Here is a 20,136-nt window from a genome sequence, read left to right on the forward strand (position 1 = left end):
AAGATGAACGGACGGCGGCGGCGTCGAGGAAAAGGCGGCGGAGTCCTTCGGCTTGACGACGACGGCGATGCTCCGGCGGTCTTCAGCGACGGCGAAGGGGCGGACGAGGACGGCGACGCGACGGCGACCACGATGGCGACCTTCCCGAGCGACGGCGACGACTGCGGCACAAGGTCTCACGAGGCTAGGGCTCTACCGGCGACGAGAGACGAAGGCGATGGTGGCGACGGGTAGCGGTGGACTTGGGGATCCTTTTATAGAGGTTGGAAGGCTGCGGCGAAGGCCCACGGCGACCGGCGACGAGAAGGAAAGTTAAGGCTCGGAGGAAAGAGACCGATCCGTATCGAACTCGAATCCACGGATTTCCAAAGCGATTTAGATGATGATTCCAAAAGAGAAAAGGTAGAGGAGATCTCGGGAAACATTTCCCCTCAATTGATTTCACCGGAGAAGGAAAGGCGCGGCCGAATTTGGAAGGAGACGACGGCGCGGTTCGGCTAGGGTTCGGGCGGCGGCGGTCGGAGGAAGACGACGAGTCCGACAGGTGGGACCCACCTGTCAGCGACAGCGAGCGCTCGCGCGGGCGGCTGCGGCTGCGGACTGGGCCGACTTGGGCCGGGGAGAGAGAGATAAGGTTTTGGGCCGACTTTCGGCCCAAAGCCAAAAGAGACTTTTGAAAACCTTTTTCAATTAAATTATTCATGAAATGCAATTCCATTTATTAAAAATACTTCCTTAGCTCAAATAAATCCCAGAAAAATCTAGGAATTATAGAATTAAGCAAAGTATTTAATGAAATTTTATCTGGCCCCATTTTATATTGGAATTTATTAATTAAAATTAGATCTTCTCTTCTAGACTTTTAAAATAAATTCTAATAATTCCAATTAGACAACAATTTATATATTTAGGATTTTTAGGGTGTGACAGTAATCCTCCACGTTCGGATACATCATAGAGCTATAGCCGGAACCACGCTGGCAGACCAGCAAGGGTCGGTGCCCGAAGCAACAGATAGGAAATTACCTTGCTTAGCGTAGATAATTAAAACACATAGAAATACCTCTCTAGCCTAGCCAGCCTACCTATAGTTGTTGTCCTTGGATAGCCTTACCCTTAGATAGATTACACACGTTCCCTGAGTTTGATATCCTTTTGGGGTCACCCGAAGGTGAAGTGCTACAGCGGTATTCCGTGCGCTTGCGGATTTATCTGTGGTCGTAAGAAATACCAACAGCCATACTTCCCATTGGTACCGAGGTTAGAACGGATGTACTTGACTACAAAACTTGCAACACATGCGATGGCACACGGAGAAGTTAGTAGATGATGGATATATGAGACATCCTGCTAATTCAAAAGAATGGAAGGACTTTGATGGGAACTTTTCTTCATTTGCATTGGACGCACGAAACATCCAACTTGGGCTTGCTAGTGATGGATTTAACCCATTTGGAAATATGAGTTCCTCATATAGCATCTGGCCTATAGTTATTGTTATATATAACTTGCCACCTTGGATGTGCATGAAAGATCCATATATGGTGATTTCTATCATAATTCCTGCCCCAAAAGCACCTGGTAATGACATTGACGTATACTTGTAGCCATTAATTGATGAGTTGTTGCAATTGTGGGATGGTGTGGAAGCATATGATGCTTTCGCAAAGCAGACTTTTAATTTACGTGTTGTTTTGCTTTGGACAATTTGTGGAGATTATGGATATCCCATATCTACACGGCGATGGTATTTGGGCTGGGTACAGGATGCCTAATGTAGATAGAATATCTTATCTGTATCTCGGGTTTGTTTCTTAACTTGTGTATCAAGGAAACACCCTGAGACTTAGTCGGTTACGACTATATTTCATCTGTATTTGCATATTCCGTTAGGGATATAGATTATCTTTTGTAACACGGACTCCTCCCCATATATAAGGGGGGTCCGGGTGCCTCTAGGGGCGGTTGTTGGATTTTCTCTAAATCATACAATCAATAACACACTCGGCGGATTCATCCCCGGACAGGAGTAGGGTATTACTTCTTTTATAAGAAGGCCTGAACCTGTATAAATCCTTTGTCTCCAAACCCATACACTTTCCTAGCTTGATAGCCACCCCCTTTTATCATTGCCGAAATCTAGTTTCGACAGTTGGCGCGCCAGGTAGGGGTTGCGTCAAGCTTTTTGCCGATCAGTGCAATGGGTTCCGTCTCCGGCATCGACGACCTCGTCTTCCCTCCCGGGCAGACGTTTCGGTTCGGCAGCCTCGACTTCATCACCAACAACTTCGGCAAGATTTCTCTCCTTGACTCGGAATCAGACCAGTCGGGAGAGAACCGGATTTCGGTCCCGTTTGGATTCCCGAACGCGGCTGAAAGCTACTTCGAGACCATCTCAACCGAGTCGGCTTCAAACCACTCGGCCGAGATCGCATCTTCTCCAACGACACCAGATCAAGATGATGGGGCTTACCCACCAGTCCTGATGAAGCTCCCCGACGATTTAGCGGCCGTCTTCACCACGACAGCGTCTTCATCCCGTAGGCCTAGGCGGAAGTCGGCTTCAACACCGATTTCGCCTAGCTTCAGGGAAGTCGGCGTCATCCTCCAACCACTCGGCACGGTTTCGACGGATCAGCTGGATGACTACAACAGCTCTCCCACCGTCGACTCACGTCCTACTGACATCGTGGAGTACGACGAATTTGGTTCTCGCTACAACGACTTCGACGACTTCGACGGAAGCCTAGATGACAACTACACCCCTCTCTACTTTGGCGTTTTCATGGCCAATAATGAGACGGAGGAGCAACGCCAAGCCCGGGAGACCGAAGAACGTCGCCGACTGGAGGAAGAGCATCAAGCACAAGAACAAGAACGGCTACGGCGTGAGCAGCAGGACCGTGAGCGGACCGCGAAGGAGGCTGAGGATCGACGTCAGCGAGCTTTGGAAGCTGGGCGCCGAGCGCGTGATCTCATCGGCCAACAAGATGTCGAAGGGACACCGGTTTTCCGCACCCCTCAACAGAATGCCGTTGCCGCAATCACCCTTCTCGACACCCTCCTCAACCAAAACGAGCTCAATCAATCCGACCACGTCGTCAACATCTTGAACCAGACGAAGACCATGATTGCGGCTTCGGTCCCAGTTAACTCCGAAAGCGTCCACACGCCGACTGGCAGCCGAGTCCCCCACTTCCGATCTCATGACTACCGTCATCCAAGCCTCAGCATCACCGGCGCAGGATCCAACCGCAGGAGCAAGGGACACGACGAGCGGTCTGTTCACTCACCTCCCGACCTTCATAGGGAGCGCCGAGTGGAACGGCCTCGCTCACCACCTCGTCGCCGCCCCGTCGATCTTCGCGATACAATCATACAGCGCCGAGCAGCTCGAGGCTATCATCATTCGCCGAACCGCCACGACGACGACCTTGACGGAGTAGCAGCCTTCACCGACGATCTGCGTCGAGTGGATTGGCCAGCCGGCTTCAAGCCGACTGGAATAGAGAAGTACGACGGTACCACTAATCCAGAATCGTGGCTTACCGTCTACGGTCTCGCAATCCGCGCAGCAGGAGGAGACAACAAGGCCATGGCGAACTATTTACCAGTGGCTTTAGCAGATTCCGCCCGATCTTGGCTCCATGGATTGCCCCGTGGTACAATTGGATCTTGGGCTGAATTACGCGACCACTTCATCGCCAACTTCCAAGGCACCTTCGAGCGTCCCGGCACACAATACGACCTCTACAACGTTATTCAGAAGTCCGGAGAATCCCTTCGAGATTACATCCGGCGATTTTCTGAACAACGCAACAAGATCTCCGACATCACCGACGACGTTATCATCGCCGCGTTCACCAAAGGGATTCGCCACGAAGAATTGGTCGGCAAGTTCGGGCGTAAGCCCCCCAGGACAGTCAAGCTTATGTTTGAAAAAGCCAACGAGTACGCCAAGGCTGAAGACGCCGTCACCGCATCAAAGCAGTCGGGTCCCAGTTGGAAGCAAAACAAGGGTACGCCGGCTACGGGAGGAGGTGGAAGTAACAATCATAAGGACCGCAAGCGTAAGCCTGCGGAACTTGTTGCAACCGCCGATCACTCTTCTCGACAGCGTTCGCGCGTCAACACGTTCGACAAGATCATGAACTCCCAATGCCCACACCATCCTAACTCCAACCACGTGGCCAAAGATTGTTTCGTCTACAAGCAATTCGCGGATCAATACACCAAGACTGCACGGAAGAACTCTGACGAAGAGCAAAGCACGTCAAGGAAGAAGGACGACGGCGACACCCCGGCAGGCTTTCAAGATCACCGCAAGGAGCTCAACCATATCTTCGGCGGCCCCCTGGCTTATGAGTCTAAACGGAAGAAGAAGTTGACTGAACGGGAGATCAATGCTGTTCAGCCCGACACGCCCCAATATCTTCGATGGTCAGAGATCGCAATCAAGTTTGACCGCTCGGATCATCCTGACCGAGTGGTCCACCCGGGGCGGTACCCCCTGGTACTAGACCCAGTGGTCCGTAATGTCAAGCTTCGCAGAACCCTCATCGACGGTGGCAGTGCACTCAATATCCTCTTCGCCAAGACCCTGGATGATATGCAGATCCCTCGATCCGAGTTAAAACCAAGCAATGCGCCTTTTCACGGAGTGATTCCAGGATTATCCGCAACTCCACTCGGCCAGATCACTCTCCCAGTCACTTTTGGCACCCGGGAAAACTTCCGCACAGAGAACATCAGCTTTGAAGTCGCCGATTTCGAGACAGCATACCATGCCATACTCGGACGCCCGGCGTTAGCCAAGTTCATGGCCGTCCCGCACTACACTTACATGATGATGAAGATGCCTGGTCCCCGAGGAGTCCTATCCCTACGGAGCGACATCAAGCAAGCCGTCACATGCGACAAGGAGAGTTGCGACATGGCCCAAACTCGCGAGATGGCGTCTGCCCGAGAGGATATCCGACTGGCTGCAGCCACGGCAAGCGAAGGAGAAGTGCCCGCTACCAAGATTTCAAAGAGCGGAGAAAGCGAAGCCAAGACTAAGAAGATTCCCCTAGATCCCTCTGATCCTACTAAAACTGCTGTAATAGGCGCCGAGTTAGATTGTAAATAGGAAAGCGCGCTCATCACCTTTCTTCAGAACAATAAAGATATCTTTGCGTGGAAACCATCTGATATGCCCGGTATTCCTAGAGAGGTGATTGAGCACTCCTTACATGTCAAAGAAGATGCCAAGCCTATCAAACAACGACTCCGCCGATTCGCACAAGACAGGAAGGACACGATCAAGGAGGAATTAACCAAACTGTTAGCAGCAGGCTTCATCAAAGAAGTCCTTCATCCCGACTGGCTGGCAAACCCGGTTCTAGTTCGGAAGAAAACAGGGCAATGGCGCATGTGTGTTGATTATACTGACCTCAACAAATCCTGCCCTAAAGATCCTTTTGGGTTGCCTCGCATTGACCAGGTAGTCGACTCGACCGCCGGCTGTGAGCTTCTCAGTTTTTTGGATTGCTACTCGGGGTATCATCAGATCCGACTGAAGGAATCCGACTGCTTGAAGACTTCATTCATCACGCCCTTTGGGGCATACTGCTACGTCACCATGCCGTTCGGACTAAAAAACGCAGGAGCAACTTATCAACGCATGATTCAGAGATGCTTTTCAACACAGATCGGCCGCAACGTTGAAGCCTATGTGGATGACGTAGTCGTCAAGACCAAGCAAAAGGATGATTTGATCTCAGATCTAGAAGAAACCTTTGCGAGCATCCGTGCTTTCAGGATGAAATTGAACCCTGAAAAGTGCACCTTCGGAGTACCGTCAGGGAAGCTGCTTGGCTTTATGGTGTCTCATAGGGGCATCCAAGCCAACCCGGAGAAAGTTACTGCTATCCTCAACATGAAACCGCCAAGTACCCAGAAAGATGTTCAGAAGCTGACTGGATGCATGGCGGCGCTCAGCCGATTTGTTTCACGACTTGGCGAGCGGGGGATGCCCTTCTTTAAGCTGCTGAAGAAAACAGATAACTTCCAGTGGGGACCCGAAGCACAGAAGGCCTTCGAAGATTTCAAGAAACTTCTCACCGAGCCACCAGTCTTAGCCTCACCACACCCGCAGGAGCCGTTGTTGCTGTACGTATCAGCCACCTCCCAGGTTGTGAGCACAGTCTTGGTCGTTGAGCGCGAGGAAGAAGGCCATGTCCAAAAATTCCAGCGACCGATTTATTTTGTCAGCGAGGTCCTAGCCGACTCCAAAACGAGGTACCCTCAGGTTCAGAAGCTGTTATATGGTATTCTAATTACTACCAGGAAGCTATCTCACTACTTTCAAGGTCACTCGGTAACGGTGGTCACATCAATTCCACTCGGTGATATACTGCACAACCGCGAAGCAAACGGACGTATTGCTAAGTGGGCTTTGGAGTTGATGTCTTTGGACATATCATTCAAGCCCCGAATTTCAATCAAGTCCCAAGCGTTAGCTGATTTTGTCGCCGAATGGACCGAGTGCCAGGAGGATACCCCCGCGGAGAACATGGAGCACTGGACCATGCATTTTGACGGATCCAAACGACTTTCGGGCACTGGAGCAGGAGTGGTTTTGATTTCCCCAACTGGAGAAAGATTGAGCTACGTGCTTTGGATACATTTTTCGGCGTCCCACAACGTCGCTGAGTATGAGGCCCTCCTTCATGGACTGCGGATTGCAATTTCCCTAGGGATAAAGCGTCTAATAGTTCGAGGCGATTCACAGTTGGTTGTCAACCAAGTTATGAAAGAGTGGTCCTGCCTTGACGACAACATGATAGCATATCGACAAGAGGTACGCAAATTGGAAGATAAGTTCGATGGACTCGAGCTCAGTCATGTTCTTCGGCATAATAATGAAGCCGCCGATAGACTTGCCAACTTTGGATCCAAGCGCGAGGTGGCGCCCTCTGATGTTTTCGTTGAACACCTTTATACGCCGACAGTACCTCACAAAGATACCACTCAAGTTGCGGGCACTCATGACGTCGCTATGGTTGAAACCGACTGGCGAGAACCCCTCATACGATTTTTGACTTCTCAAGAACTCCCTCAAGACAAAGATGAAGCCGAGCGGATTTCAAGGCGGAGCAAACTTTATGTTATGCATGAAGCTGAGTTATACAAGAAAAGCCCTTCAGGAATTCTGCAACGCTGCGTATCTTTAGAGGAAGGGAGACAATTGCTGCAGGACATACATTCTGGGATATGCGGAAACCATGCCGCTGCACGCACCATTGTCGGCAAAGCTTACCGGCAGGGTTTTTTCTGGCCTACTGCAGTGTCCGACGCCGACAAGATTGTGCGCACGTGCGAAGGTTGCCAATTTTTCGCCAGACAAATTCACTTGCCAGCTCAAGAGTTGCAAACCATCCCGCTGTCTTGGCCGTTTGCGGTTTGGGGACTCGACATGGTTGGCCCGTTTAAAAAGGCAGTCGGCGGTTACACACATCTCTTTGTAGCCATTGACAAATTCTCCAAGTGGATTGAAGCTAAACCGGTTGTCACAATCACAGCAGATAATGCTCGAGACTTCTTCATCAACATTGTGCATAGATTTGGAGTGCCCAATCGGATAATCACTGATAATGGCACACAATTCACTGGCGGAGTTTTTAAAGACTTTTGTGAGGACTTTGGAATTAAGATTTGCTACGCCTCAGTGGCACACCCCATGAGCAATGGACAGGTGGAGCGAGCTAATGGCATGATACTTCAAGGGATTAAAGCGCGTGTCTTTGACCGGCTAAAACCCTATGCCGGCAAATGGGTGCAACAACTGCCATCGGTACTTTGGTCTTTGCGAACTACACCCAGTCGGGCCACAGGCCAGTCACCTTTTTTCCTTGTCTATGGGGCAGAAGCAATGTTGCCGAGTGAAGTCGAATTTGAGTCTTTGCGCTTTCGTAATTTCCGTGAAGAACGCTACGAAGAAGACCGAGTGGATGACTTGCACCGATTGGAAGAAGCCCGCGAAGCAGCTTTGATTCGGTCGGCTCGATATTTACAAGGGTTGCGGCGCTATCATAATCGCAATGTTCGATCTCGTGCCTTTTTAGTCGGTGACCTGGTTTTGAGGAAAATTCAAACTACACGAGATCGGCACAAGTTATCTCCTCTATGGGAAGGGCCATTTATTATCTCTGAAGTCACCCGGCCAGGTTCTTATCGACTCAAGCGCGAAGACGGTACTCTTGTCGACAACTCTTGGAACATCGAACATCTTCGTCGTTTCTACGCTTAAGTTTATCATTGTACTTCCCTATCTTGACTGTCAACATCAAGTTTTCTTCTTGCCGTTGTCAGTCGGGGGCTATCATCATAATAATGGAGTGTGATTTTTTATCAATTTAATTTGCTTACTTGGTCTATCATTGCCTTGTTTGATTTTTTCTACTTAGTCTGCGAGGACTGAAAGTTTTTAATAGCTTCTTTGGGTTTTAGGCTCAACAAAGCTTGATAAAAGCTTTTAAGAAATCAAAGACTTGGTTAGAACTATCAAGCACAGCATAAATACACCAGTATTGTACAAATTAAGCCTCCATTTGCTACATTTACACTCAGTCAGAATCAGTCCTTTCATCATCAGAGTTATTATTGCTCGGCTGAAGGTCGTTGTTGCGGAATTGCTCTACAACATCACTTGCAATCTTGTCAGCCGCACTTTGAGCATTACTGATAAGATCAAGAGCAGCTTCTTCGCTTGTCCCGTCTGCAAAGCCATCAATGGCGTCAATTTCAATCCTCGGGTACAAGGATTTAGTCATCGCCAATGCCATACTAGCTCCCATACTTCCAGCTTTCTTGATATTCTTGAAGTATACATCCGGTGCTACTCTCAGCTTGTCAAAGATTTCGGTTGCGTCAAGTGCACTCGGACCACTGTCATTAAGGAACATAGCTTGGACAAGTGGTGTAGCGACATTGGCGACTTCGTCTCTTGCTCCTTCAAGCTTCTTGATCTTACCAACCAGGACATCAAACTGAGCTTGAGATTTGATTTTACGGTCTACAAAACACATTTATAATAAGAATTTGCTGCATTAAAGAGAGGAAAGTTCAAATTGTCAGCTGGCAGTACCTTCAACCTCCTTCAAGGCTGAGTCCCTTTGCACAGCTAGTTCTACTTTGTCTCTTTTCAAGGCTTCAATCTGTTTCTCCATTTGTGCCATCCTGGTAGCTTGTGCTGTTTGAAATCCAAATATTTGAGGATACGGTTATGACAGCATAAATCAATGGAATAGGTCTGGAAGGTTACCTTTTGATGAACCACTTAGCTCGAAGTTTGAATCCTGGAGCTGGGCAATTCGGTCCCTTAACTCCTTTTCTGTCTTTTTAGCATACTCCTTGGCCTCATGCAGCTGGTCCCTAACTGCTTCAAGAGTTCCCAAATGAGGAACCAGCTTTTCCAAAGTTGTAGTCTTGGCCTCATTGCGAAGATGGATTCTCTGCATGATGGATCATGGTTCAGTTCTGCTAAAGAGAGAACAAAGTTATTAAAGACAGTCTCACCCGGAAGATTTACATTCACAATGCGAGTGGCTTCTCCAAGTGCTTTCTTCAGCTGGCACACTTCCTCATCTTCTTTTTGACGATTTATAACGATGCCGGCAACTTGCGAGTTCTCGTCCCACCATTTGAGCAAGATAGGAGGACGGGAGTCATCAGCCGCCTTTATGCGAGGAATTGTTTCTTCGTCATCGCCTAGTGTTCCTGATGTATTTCCAAGACATTAGACGAGTAAGCTGAAGTTATTTAAATCGGCATCACTTGAGAAGATGTGTTACCTGAGGATGTTCCTGGCTGAACATGAGGTGGTCCTTGTTCTTTATTTAGAGACCCAATCATTGAGTCTTTACCAGCCTCTGGTCCTTGGGAAGTTGTCGTTTGCGCTTCAACTTCAGGGATTTCTTCATCGGGACCTACATCCGACTGGTTTCCAGTCGGGGGCTCTTGTGTTGTTGCAGTTTCAGCTGTTGCCGACTGGTCTCCAGTTGGCGGCTGGTCACTCGGATCGGCTTTGTCATCCGAAGCATGGGCGCCAGTCGGCTGGCTTTCAGCAGTCGGCTCAGCATCCTTGGATATATTTGGTTCTGTCACAGCCGGATCAGGATCTTTCCCGGTTGGATCTATGTCGGATGGTTTCCTGCAAAGTGTTCTTTCGATATTCAGCGTAATCTCTATGAGAGAAGCATGTCAAAGGGAGATGGTACTGAGAGGTTTATACCTGGAAGATGTTCTAATCTTTGGCATTTGACGGCCAGCCAGTTTTTTCTTGGGCATGGTACGCTTTGGGAGTTTATTAGGCGAGCCCTTGTCCCCAGATTTATCGTCGTCGTCTTCATTGTTGTCGAGCACCAGTTTTCTCTTGCGAGGACCTGTCTGTCCAGTTGGATTGGAGGTTTGAGGTTGCGGATCTGGTCTGATTTTTGGCCCTCCACCTCCCTGAACGGTGTGCTGACGAGGTGACCGGCGCTGAGTGATTGGGGGATCAGATTTCATCAATGCATATTCCTAAATGAGATGCTTCCACGATTAATTAATTCAACATGAAGACAAGATAATGTTTTGGTCATAGATTGAAGATTTCAGATGCATACCTGCGGAGGCGGATTGAATGCATTATATGGCACAACTGGCAGCTGGTGTGAGTAGCTAACGACAATGGCATTTGAGAAGATTTTATACATTCTCTCCTTTATGATTTTGAAATCCAGAGAGTCTGGTTCTTCGCGATTAGGATCATGCTTGCCGTCAAACTCAAAAGTTGTACGGGATCTTTCTTTAATTGGCGCCAGTCGGCATTTGATGAAATGCCGAGTGATCTGCTCTCCTTGCAAGCCTTGTTCTTTGAGTTTTAACATGCGATCCAACAATTCCAAGGCTTGGGCAGCTTCATCTCCGATTGGAAGAGAGTTCCAAGTATCTTGGTACACCGGGGGAAGACAAGAGTATTCGGGAAGAGCAGGCTCAGGATTCTGAACATAAAACCAGTTCGCATGCCATCCTTTGTTTGAAGTCTTGAAGGGCATTGAGAAGTATTTCTGGCTCAGAGTTCCCCTCAGCTGAAATCCGGCCCCTCCGACTACACATGGCTTACTCTTGTTTGGTTGGGGTTTGAGAAAGAAGATTCGGCGGAACAGGGCGAAGTGGGGTTTAATTCCTAAGAAGGCTTCACAGACATGGATGAAATTGGCAATGTGGACTATGGAATTCGGGTTTAGGTGATGCAAGCTGATTCCATAGAAGTTCAAGATCCCGCGGAAAAATTTCGAGGTCGGAAGAGCGAAGCCGCCGTAGAAGAAATGCGAGAAGACCACAATCTCGTGTGTATCGGGGGTTGGAAAAATCTCACCGCACGCTGGCCGCCACCCGATGATCTCCTTAGCAGGGAGAACGCCGTGCGCCATCATCTCCTTCAGGTTCTCTTCCGTTACGTCAGACGGCGCCCATTGGCCTTCAAAGCTTTCTTTCTCCTCCGCCATCGATTTTACCCGAATGCGCTGATTTGATTCGAGGGATGGCCGGGGAGAAGTGAGGGATTGAGGCGGTGGATCACGGGAAAGATTTTGATGCACTTTTCGAAGGTGGATTTGAGTGGAGTGGTGAACCCTAGTTCGCCGGCGCAGTTCTGCACTGTAGCAAGAAGTGGGGAAAATGGCGAGAGTTCCGGCGGGGAAGACGAAGCGTCGCTTGGATCTCGGATTTCTTGTTAAGGGTATCGGAGGTGCAAATGGGCCTAGGCCTGAACAGTACTTCAGCCCAATACTTTTTACAGCGTGGCCCATTGTGTTCCTTAGGGACTTAGGCATATTTTGCTTTGGCAATATTATGCGCACAATAGTGTTGCCCAATGCTGATAAAATCCTTTTTATGCGGTCATATAATTCTTTGGAATTATTGCAATGCAAATTAAAAGGTGCCCGACAGAAAAGCGTTATGCTGTTTTTGTAAGCTTTCATTAGGCTACAAAAGCTGTCTGGGTTAACTTGGAATGACTTGTTTTTATCATAGTCATTTCCTTGGTATATTATATGCCTGTTTTCATTATGGTAAATAGTCATAGCCTAGGCTATTAGACTTATTTATTACCATAATTTTTATAATACTTGGTGGGTAATCTTTAGAGTTTTTATTCGGATGCCTGTTAAGTGTGTTCATTCGTGAACCTTTTAGAGTGTTAACCACTCGGATTTCTTTTATTATGGCTAGAAAGCAGTCGGCAAGAATGCCTCTGTAGGCGTCGCATATGCTTTTGTCATATGATGCATGATTGTGCTATTATTTTGTTCTCAACTATATGTTTAGTTTGTTAACTAATCACATAGTTGGGGGCTACACCTAATTAGGTGCATCTATTCGATGCACCATATTCTTTACCTTTTCGCCCTTTACAGTCTTCGTCTTCGCTACTCGGCGGGCCTTGGCATGAAAAGTTTGAAGCACTCGGATTATTTTTGAGATGGCTACGATGGTTGACTGCAAAGGTCTCGGGGGCTACTGTGGAGATTATGGATATCCCATATCTACACGGCGATGGTATTTGGGCTGGGTACAGGATGCCTAATGTAGATAGAATATCTTATCTGTATCTCGGGTTTGTTTCTTAACTTGTGTATCAAGGAAACACCCTGAGACTTAGTCGGTTACGACTATATTTCATCTGTATTTGCATATTCCGTTTGGGATATAGATTATCTTTTGTAACACGGACTCCTCCCCATATATAAGGGGGGTCCGGGTGCCTCTAGGGGCGGTTGTTGGATTTTCTCTAAATCATACAATCAATAACACACTCGGCGGATTCATCCCCGGACAGGAGTAGGGTATTACTTCTTTTATAAGAAGGCCTGAACCTGTATAAATCCTTTGTCTCCAAACCCATACACTTTCCTAGCTTGATAGCCACCCCCTTTTATCATTGCCAAAATCTAGTTTCGACACAATTAATGATTTTCCAGCATTTGGAAACTTGTCAGGCATGAGCACAAAAGATAAATATGCATGTCCTTCATGCCACACTGAAACCTGCTACCACAGACTTGTTAATGGGCACAAATATTGTTATACGGGACATCGCCACTTCCTGCCGAGGCGACATGCCTAGAGGAACAATGACACTTCTTTTGATGGCCAAAAGGAAAAGCTTAGCTCTCGAAAACCATTGTCAGAAGATGATATTATTTCTCAGTTTGAGAAATTCGAACAGGTTATTGCTTCCATCTTATTATTGAATCTTTTTGTGTGATGGTTCTAAATTAAAAAATCAAACTATGCATGATGATTTACTTACTAGATGTGACATGATAATACTATTAAATTGATTTTGAGGATAGTTTGTCCCTGATGCAAATTTAAATACAGAATAATTTATTTGTCTCATTGGTTTGGAATATTAAGCTTTCATGCCCCTTCACTATGACTAATCTTTTTTTAGAACTATGACTAACCATATGAATTTAGTTTTAGCACCTTACTATTGCTGCCATATGTTTATTTCAGGTGGAGTTTGGGAAATCTGGGAAGAAAAGAAAACGCTCTAGTACATTGTATGGTACTTGGAAGAAAAAGAGTATTTTTTACCAATCCCCATATTGGAGCAAACTGACTAAAAGGCATAATTTGGATATCATGCACATTGAGAAGAACATTTGCGATAGTATCGTTGGCACCTTGCTAAATCTAGATGGCAAGACAAAAGATACAATCAAATATCGCTTTGATATGGAACTCATGGGAATACGTCGTGAACTTCATGCAACTCTAGCCGGTGATGGTAAATATAAAGTCCACCCTGCTTGCTACACCATGTCTTCACATCAGAGAAAAGCATTTTGTGAATTTCTTACACAGATCAAGGTCCCAGATGGTTATTCTGCAAAGGTATCTCATTATGTAAATGTACATACTTATCTGGTACGTACAAACTAAGGCTAAAACGACACGACTAGACTGATTTTTTCTATGTTGAACATTATAAATTATAAATTAGTAGATGACGTCTATGCACATAGTAGAAATGTTATATTTGTAAACTTAGTTTCCACTTTATCTTTCTTTGTGTCTATCCTTGCATCATTACTTGGATTTTTATTTTTTTATGCAATCATTATGCCTTATTATATGTTTATCTTTCTTAGACACATGTTTGTAAACAGTTTAAATCAATGATAAAATCAGCAAGATTAACCTTACCGTGCAATTTTGACCTTGTTTGCACGCAACAAACAAGTTCATGCACCAAAACGAGCGTTTTACAAGTTCATGCACTAGATTGTACCCACCTGACAAGTTCGTGTACCGCTGATGCAATTTACTCAACTATATATTTCTAAATCTATTGATTGTATTTGAGATATTGGAACAATATTCCAAGGGAGATCGTTCTATCACAAAAGAGATCTCTGATCTAGCAAGTGGCCCTGATTCTCGAGTTAGTCATTACTCGAGTTATATGATTAATGGATGGAAATAGAACATAAAAGAGAGAGACATGTTACTTCAAACACAGAATAGTGGGGTATATGTAAAAGGTGATGAAGAGATTGGAAACAAAGATTACTTTGGTGTGCTCACAGATATAGTAAAGCTATCATATGGTAAGTACCATGTCGTACTATTCAAATGTGATTGGTGGGATGTGAATACTGCACGGTGAATTAAAAAAGACCGGCACAAGTTTACCCTGATAAATACAACACGGAAATTGCTGGTTGACGAGCCATATGTTCTAGCGTCTCAAGTAGAACAAGTATATTATGTTAAAGATACGATAGATCCTAAATGGTGTGTGGTGGTAAAAACTAAACTCGTGATATGTATGATGTACCTGAAGAAGAAATTGGTTTAAGGGAATCAAATAACGTTGGTTCTCAAGCATGCCAGGAAAATGAGGAGATGACTGATGCATCAAACTCAAATGTAATAGAAGATGATGCCAACAGGACAGTTAACAACCTAGAAGTTGAAGGTGAACAAGTTGAGGCATATCGAATAAATCCAGATAACAGGTGGGCACCTATAAAAGTTCCCGATGGTTTGGCCCAACATTACGTCGGTTTGTCCTGACTTGTGGGCCCCTCATGATTCGCGGAAGTGTGTTTCTTTGCATGCCGGCTTCATTTCTCCTTCAATTTGAGGTATAATTAATGCATCCATGTTAATTCTCTTACCGTAATACAACTACATTATTTATTATTGGTATAGGTGTAAGAAATACTAATTTTCCCTTTATTCATTGTGCTAGTTGGCGGTCGAAATTGGTACTTAACGACCGTCAATACTGATATTTGGAGCACTCCTTTTGGAGCTTCCCCTTACTTTCTTCCTAAATTCTAACACTACTAGGGACTAGCCTAACTTTGTAAATGAATTATACTCCACTTGTTGTGCAATTTGATAGTGAGAGCTTCTCCTCCTTATTTAGAGTTGTAATAATTGTTTGGAGGTCGAGTAAGCCCGGAAATCAAGCATAATTGTCATTGGACCTTCAGGATCTTGCTCCACGTGTTGGCTGACAGCAAGGGGAGGCAAAGGCGATTTGGCCGACCTTGGGTTCAGCCGACCCCTTTGGCCCACCTCCAAGACAATCCTGCTGGGAGGCTGCTTGGTGGGCCCTGTACATGTTATACTTTGGTTGGGCACAATGGTACGTGGTTTTGATTTTTTTTTTTTTTTGCGGAGAGTAGGTGGTTTTGATTCTCATGTAGGGTCTCCAATCTATGTATTTACGTTCGACTTTCTGGAGGTGTTTTTTGTCGCATGGCGGGTGGTTTTCGCCCATAATTCACCTTCATACAAATATTCACTAACACTTGTACAAATTATTAGTAATAACCACCGCTCTAAATTTGGTATTCCATTTTGTATTCTTTAAATTGCTTTTATGCTGGAATTGACGATGGAATTTGGTAGTTAAGGACTGTTGTCGGTGAAATGAGCCCGGGGATACGCACAGTAGAGAGAAGTGTCCTTCCCATCTAGTGGCGTGGCTACGCGACCTCGCTTCCCCCCGCCCCTCGGGTAGCGCTGAGGTGGCCAGGGGGCCTCAGGGTGCACGTCGCACCCCTCGGGCTTTCGAGGCGTGCCACCCCGAGGCCCTCACCCGACCACCACATGGCAGAGAGAGCGGGCGGGGTGAAAGACACTGCTCCGCGCCTTCGATGCGCGGCGCCCCAACCGCCCCATGCCGCATTTAATACGGCATGGAGGGACGTGCGGCGCCGCTCGATTGACCTATGTCAATCGAGCTTGACCAGCCTGTGATTGGTCACAGGAGACGGGACGGGGTAGTGCCCCCACGATCTACCCTGTGTCAGGCGGAGTGGGGGCAGGTATGCCCTGTCCCATCGGCACGCTGCTAGGGGCGCCCCACGCGCGTGGTGAGCCGCCGAAGTCTTCATACAATTAATAGGGTATGACAGGGATGTCCCCCGTGTCAGGCGGGGGGCGGCACCGGGCCCCACCTAAAGCCAGGCGACCATGTTGCTTCCGGTTGAAGCAAAGGATAGCGGTATGAATAGAGCCTTGTGGGCCCCCCTCCCTAGGAGGGGTAGGTGCAAACGGGTCATGTGGTATCAACTTGAACTATGAAAGGAGGACCTCGCCCACCAAGAAAAGGGACGATTCTAAGACAACTGGAGCTCGAGAAGGAGAACAGCTAGGTTTCCCTCCGGAGCTCAAAACCTCTTGTAAGAATTCACCATAATCCCACACACAAGAGTAGGGTATTACGCCCGAGAGCGGCCCGAACCTGTATAATCCTTGCTCTCCTACACAGCCACGAGGGCGATCTAGCGGTTAGACAGCAAGCGGAAGCAACACCTTGATCATCGCGCCATTTCCCCGGCCGAACTCACAAAGGGGGATCTCACGATCACCCGCTAGAGAGGATCACTCCTCGACAGCTGGCGCGCCAAGTAGGGGAAGTCCGCACGCTTGAGAAGGAAGTTGTTTTCTTCCGCACCAAGTTTCTCTCCGTCCTCAACGATCATGGTTGAGGTGGTGGAGCAGGAGGCGGTGGTACGCACCCCACTCCTTCCGGGAGTGAGGATGCAAGCGGGAGTCGCGATCCCTGCCACCGTCACCAGAATTCTCCAACTCCTCCGCGTCGCAGTCCCCGACGGCGGGAGGACCCCGATCGATCTAGGGGCTCGGCCCTTTCCTCGCCGCCTGGCGGGCGGAGGCCACGCCATGCCGGGGTGTGTCGCCGCCTAACCTACGGCGACGGAGGCTCGCCCCACGGCGCACTTCAGGTGGTGGGGGCTCTTTTGCGGCACCCTCCCGTCATCCCGGAGCCGGAGACTCCCATCCAGTGATGGTTGGACGATGTGGCCAACTTGGTCACCGCCTCTCTGCGGCAGCTGGCCGCCGAAGGCCAGCTCGAGACCACGGGTACAGCGTACCCCCACCACCCTCTCGTCGTCTGCATGAAGGAGAGCCCATCGGTCAGCCTTGACCTCGAGGCGATCAATAGCTCCGTCGTCGTCGAGGCCCTCGGAGAGCCGAAGGCATGACGACGATCTCTACGGAGAACAAGACGCTCGGATCAACATCGAGTGCTGCAGGGACGAGCGTCGTGCTACCCGCATGGGAGAGGGCGCCTCCTCGTCAGGAGTATCGCACCCCTCCGCGCAAGCCGGCTCGCTCCCCACGTCCATTCCTGGTGGGACCGGGTGCAAGGCTTTCGTGGCGAGTCTCCGGAATGTCCAGTGGCCCCCGAAGTTCCGCTCCAACCTCACCGAGAAGTATGATGGCAGCATCAACCCCTCTGAGGTCCTCCAGATCTATACCACGGTCATCATGGAGGCGGGGGGAGATGACCGGGTCATGGCAAATTACTTTCCCATGGCACTTAAGGGTCAGGCGCGCAGCTGGCTCATGACCCAGCCCCTCGACTCCATCCACTCCTGGGAGGACCTCTACCAGCAGTTCGTTACGAACTTCCAGGGCCTCTTATCCCCGCCTAGGAGAGGAGGCGGATCTGCACGTTGTGCAGCAAAGGGATGAAGAGTCCCTCCGCTCGTACATACAGCGTTTCTGCCAGGTCCGCAACACCATCCCCTGCATACCGGCCCACGCGGTCGTTTATGCATTCCGGAGCGGTGTGCGGCACAACCGCATGCTCAAGAAGATCGCTTCCAAGGAGCCGAAGACCACCACCGAGCTTTTCGAGCTAGCAAACAAGGTGGCTTGGAAGGAGGAGGCGTGGGCCTGGAACTCCCCTGGCTTTGGTGCGGCGGCTGCGGCTGCCCCCGGCCCTCGAGTCCACTCCCCGCTCCATGCGGCGGGACAAGAGGAGGAAGAGGAAGCCGGCCCACTCTGACAACGAGGGCCACGTCCTTGCCACGGACGGCCCCTCTCGGACCCTGCGCAAGGATAAGGCCACCGGCGATAAGCCGAGTACCACCCACCCCCCGTTGGCAACCTGCGAGAGGAGGCCAAGGAAAAGGCCCCCGCCAATGACGACAATGACAGCGAGGACCTGGAATTCCAGGTACCTCAGGGGACTGTAGCCACACTCGACCGGGGGGGGGGGACGGGGGGGGGAGGGGGGGGCTTGCGCTCACGCTTCCCGTCGCAGTTTCAAGGCAGTTTCAAGGCCATGAGGCGTGAGCTTCTGGCCGCCGTCCCAACCCACGAGGCGGCGCGGCAGGCACGCTGGTCGGAGGTGAAGCTCACTTTCGACTAGAGTAACCACACGATGGTGCTCGCCCGTGGAGGGAAGCTGGTCCTCGTGGTCTCCCCGACCATCCATAACATCAAGATGAAGCGCGTCTTGATCGACGGGTGGGCCAGCCTCAGCATCATCTCCCCGACGGCCTTCCATGCCCTCGAGGCCCCGGGGAAGAGGCTTCAGCCGTCGCTGCCAATCATTGGCGTGACACCGGGGCACACGTGGCCTTTGGGCCACGTCGCGCTCCCAGTCAACTTTGGCGACTCTACCAACTTCCGCACTGAGCGGATTGACTTTGATGTGGCAAATCTCAATTTGCCCAACAACGCGGTCCTGGGAAGGCCCGCCTTGGTGAAGTTCATGGCCGCCACCCACTATGCCTACCTCCAGATGAAGATGCCGAGCCCCAGTGGCCCCATCACTATCACGCCCTGAAGTTCCCCTTTCCAGCTTTAAAATTTGTAAAATAAATCGTCCGAAGAAATTGTTCAATTTAACCTAGAGCTAATTCCTCAAATTAATAAATGCAAATAATAATCAAAATCGGCATGTGGAATTTTTCTTGGATTCTACATATCAAAATATGCTAACAGGATTTTTAGTGGAATTTTCAGAGCCCTAAAAATAATTTTAACAAATTAAAAATGAGCAAGTGCAATATTTAATCCTAGGAATTCATTTTCCTTTTTTCCTCCTTTTTCTTTTCCTTCTTTTTCTCTTTTGGGCCACCAGCCCATCTCCTCCCGCGCTCGGCCTCCTCTTCGTTGGGCCGGCCCGCGCCTCTCTCTACTCTCTGGGACGCCGACAGGTGGGCCCCACCTGTCAGTCGTCTCCTACCTCCGGCCATTGGAGCCGGAGCTCCAACCGCCCGCGCTGCCGCGCCCACGCCGCTCCTCCCGCGCCCACGCAGCGCCGCTCCCGCGTTCTTCCCCCACGTCGCCCGCCCACGCCCCGCCTTCCCGCCCGCGCACGCGCGCCCAAAAAGGGTGGGATTCGGTTTGAATCCCCACTCTCTCTCTCCACCATCCCCACTAACTCCGGCAAAATCGAGCCCCCTCCCGGCCACGATCGGCTCCTCCGCCCCTATATAATCCATCCCCGCATCCTCCTCTCCTTTTTTCCCTTTTCGCCGCGTTATCGCACGCTCTCTACCGTGCCCGTGCCGAACTCCTCTAGCGCCGCCGCTCGCCGCCGTGCTCTGGCCACCCGCCGCCACCTCTAGAGCCGTCGCCACACCGCGCCGTCGCCGCCGCCAGGTTCGCAAGCTTGTGCGCTACCCCGTCCGCCGTTTCCCCGGTCAATCCCGCCGCTGGAGCTTGCTTCTCCTCGCGCGCCGTGAGCACCACCACTTTCGCCGCCTTCGGCCATGGTTTCCGCTCGCCGTGGACCACCCCTCTCCCTCTAATCCCTTCCAT

The 20,136-nt window shown here is 49.3% G+C and overlaps 2 protein-coding genes across 2 annotated transcripts; one reads left to right on the plus strand and one right to left on the minus strand.

The window, feature by feature from the left end:
- Positions 1-8,513: 8,513 nt before the first annotated feature.
- On the minus strand, positions 8,514-9,500 carry LOC136354528 (uncharacterized). Its single transcript, XM_066306033.1, has 3 exons — positions 9,305-9,500; positions 9,128-9,232; positions 8,514-9,055 (listed from the first exon to the last, which is right to left on the minus strand). Exons 1-3 carry the CDS (start codon positions 9,498-9,500, stop codon positions 8,607-8,609), a joined length of 750 nt encoding a protein of 249 aa, XP_066162130.1. The 3' UTR covers positions 8,514-8,606.
- Positions 9,501-18,748: 9,248 nt separating this feature from the next.
- On the plus strand, positions 18,749-19,156 carry LOC136354529 (uncharacterized). Its single transcript, XM_066306034.1, has one exon. It carries the CDS (start codon positions 18,749-18,751, stop codon positions 19,154-19,156), a length of 408 nt encoding a protein of 135 aa, XP_066162131.1.
- The last annotated feature ends 980 nt before the right edge of the window (positions 19,157-20,136 follow it).

The sequence above is a fragment of the Oryza sativa genome, chromosome 12 (genome assembly GCF_034140825.1).
Source record: "Oryza sativa Japonica Group chromosome 12, ASM3414082v1".
Taxonomy (NCBI): domain Eukaryota; kingdom Viridiplantae; phylum Streptophyta; class Magnoliopsida; order Poales; family Poaceae; genus Oryza; species Oryza sativa.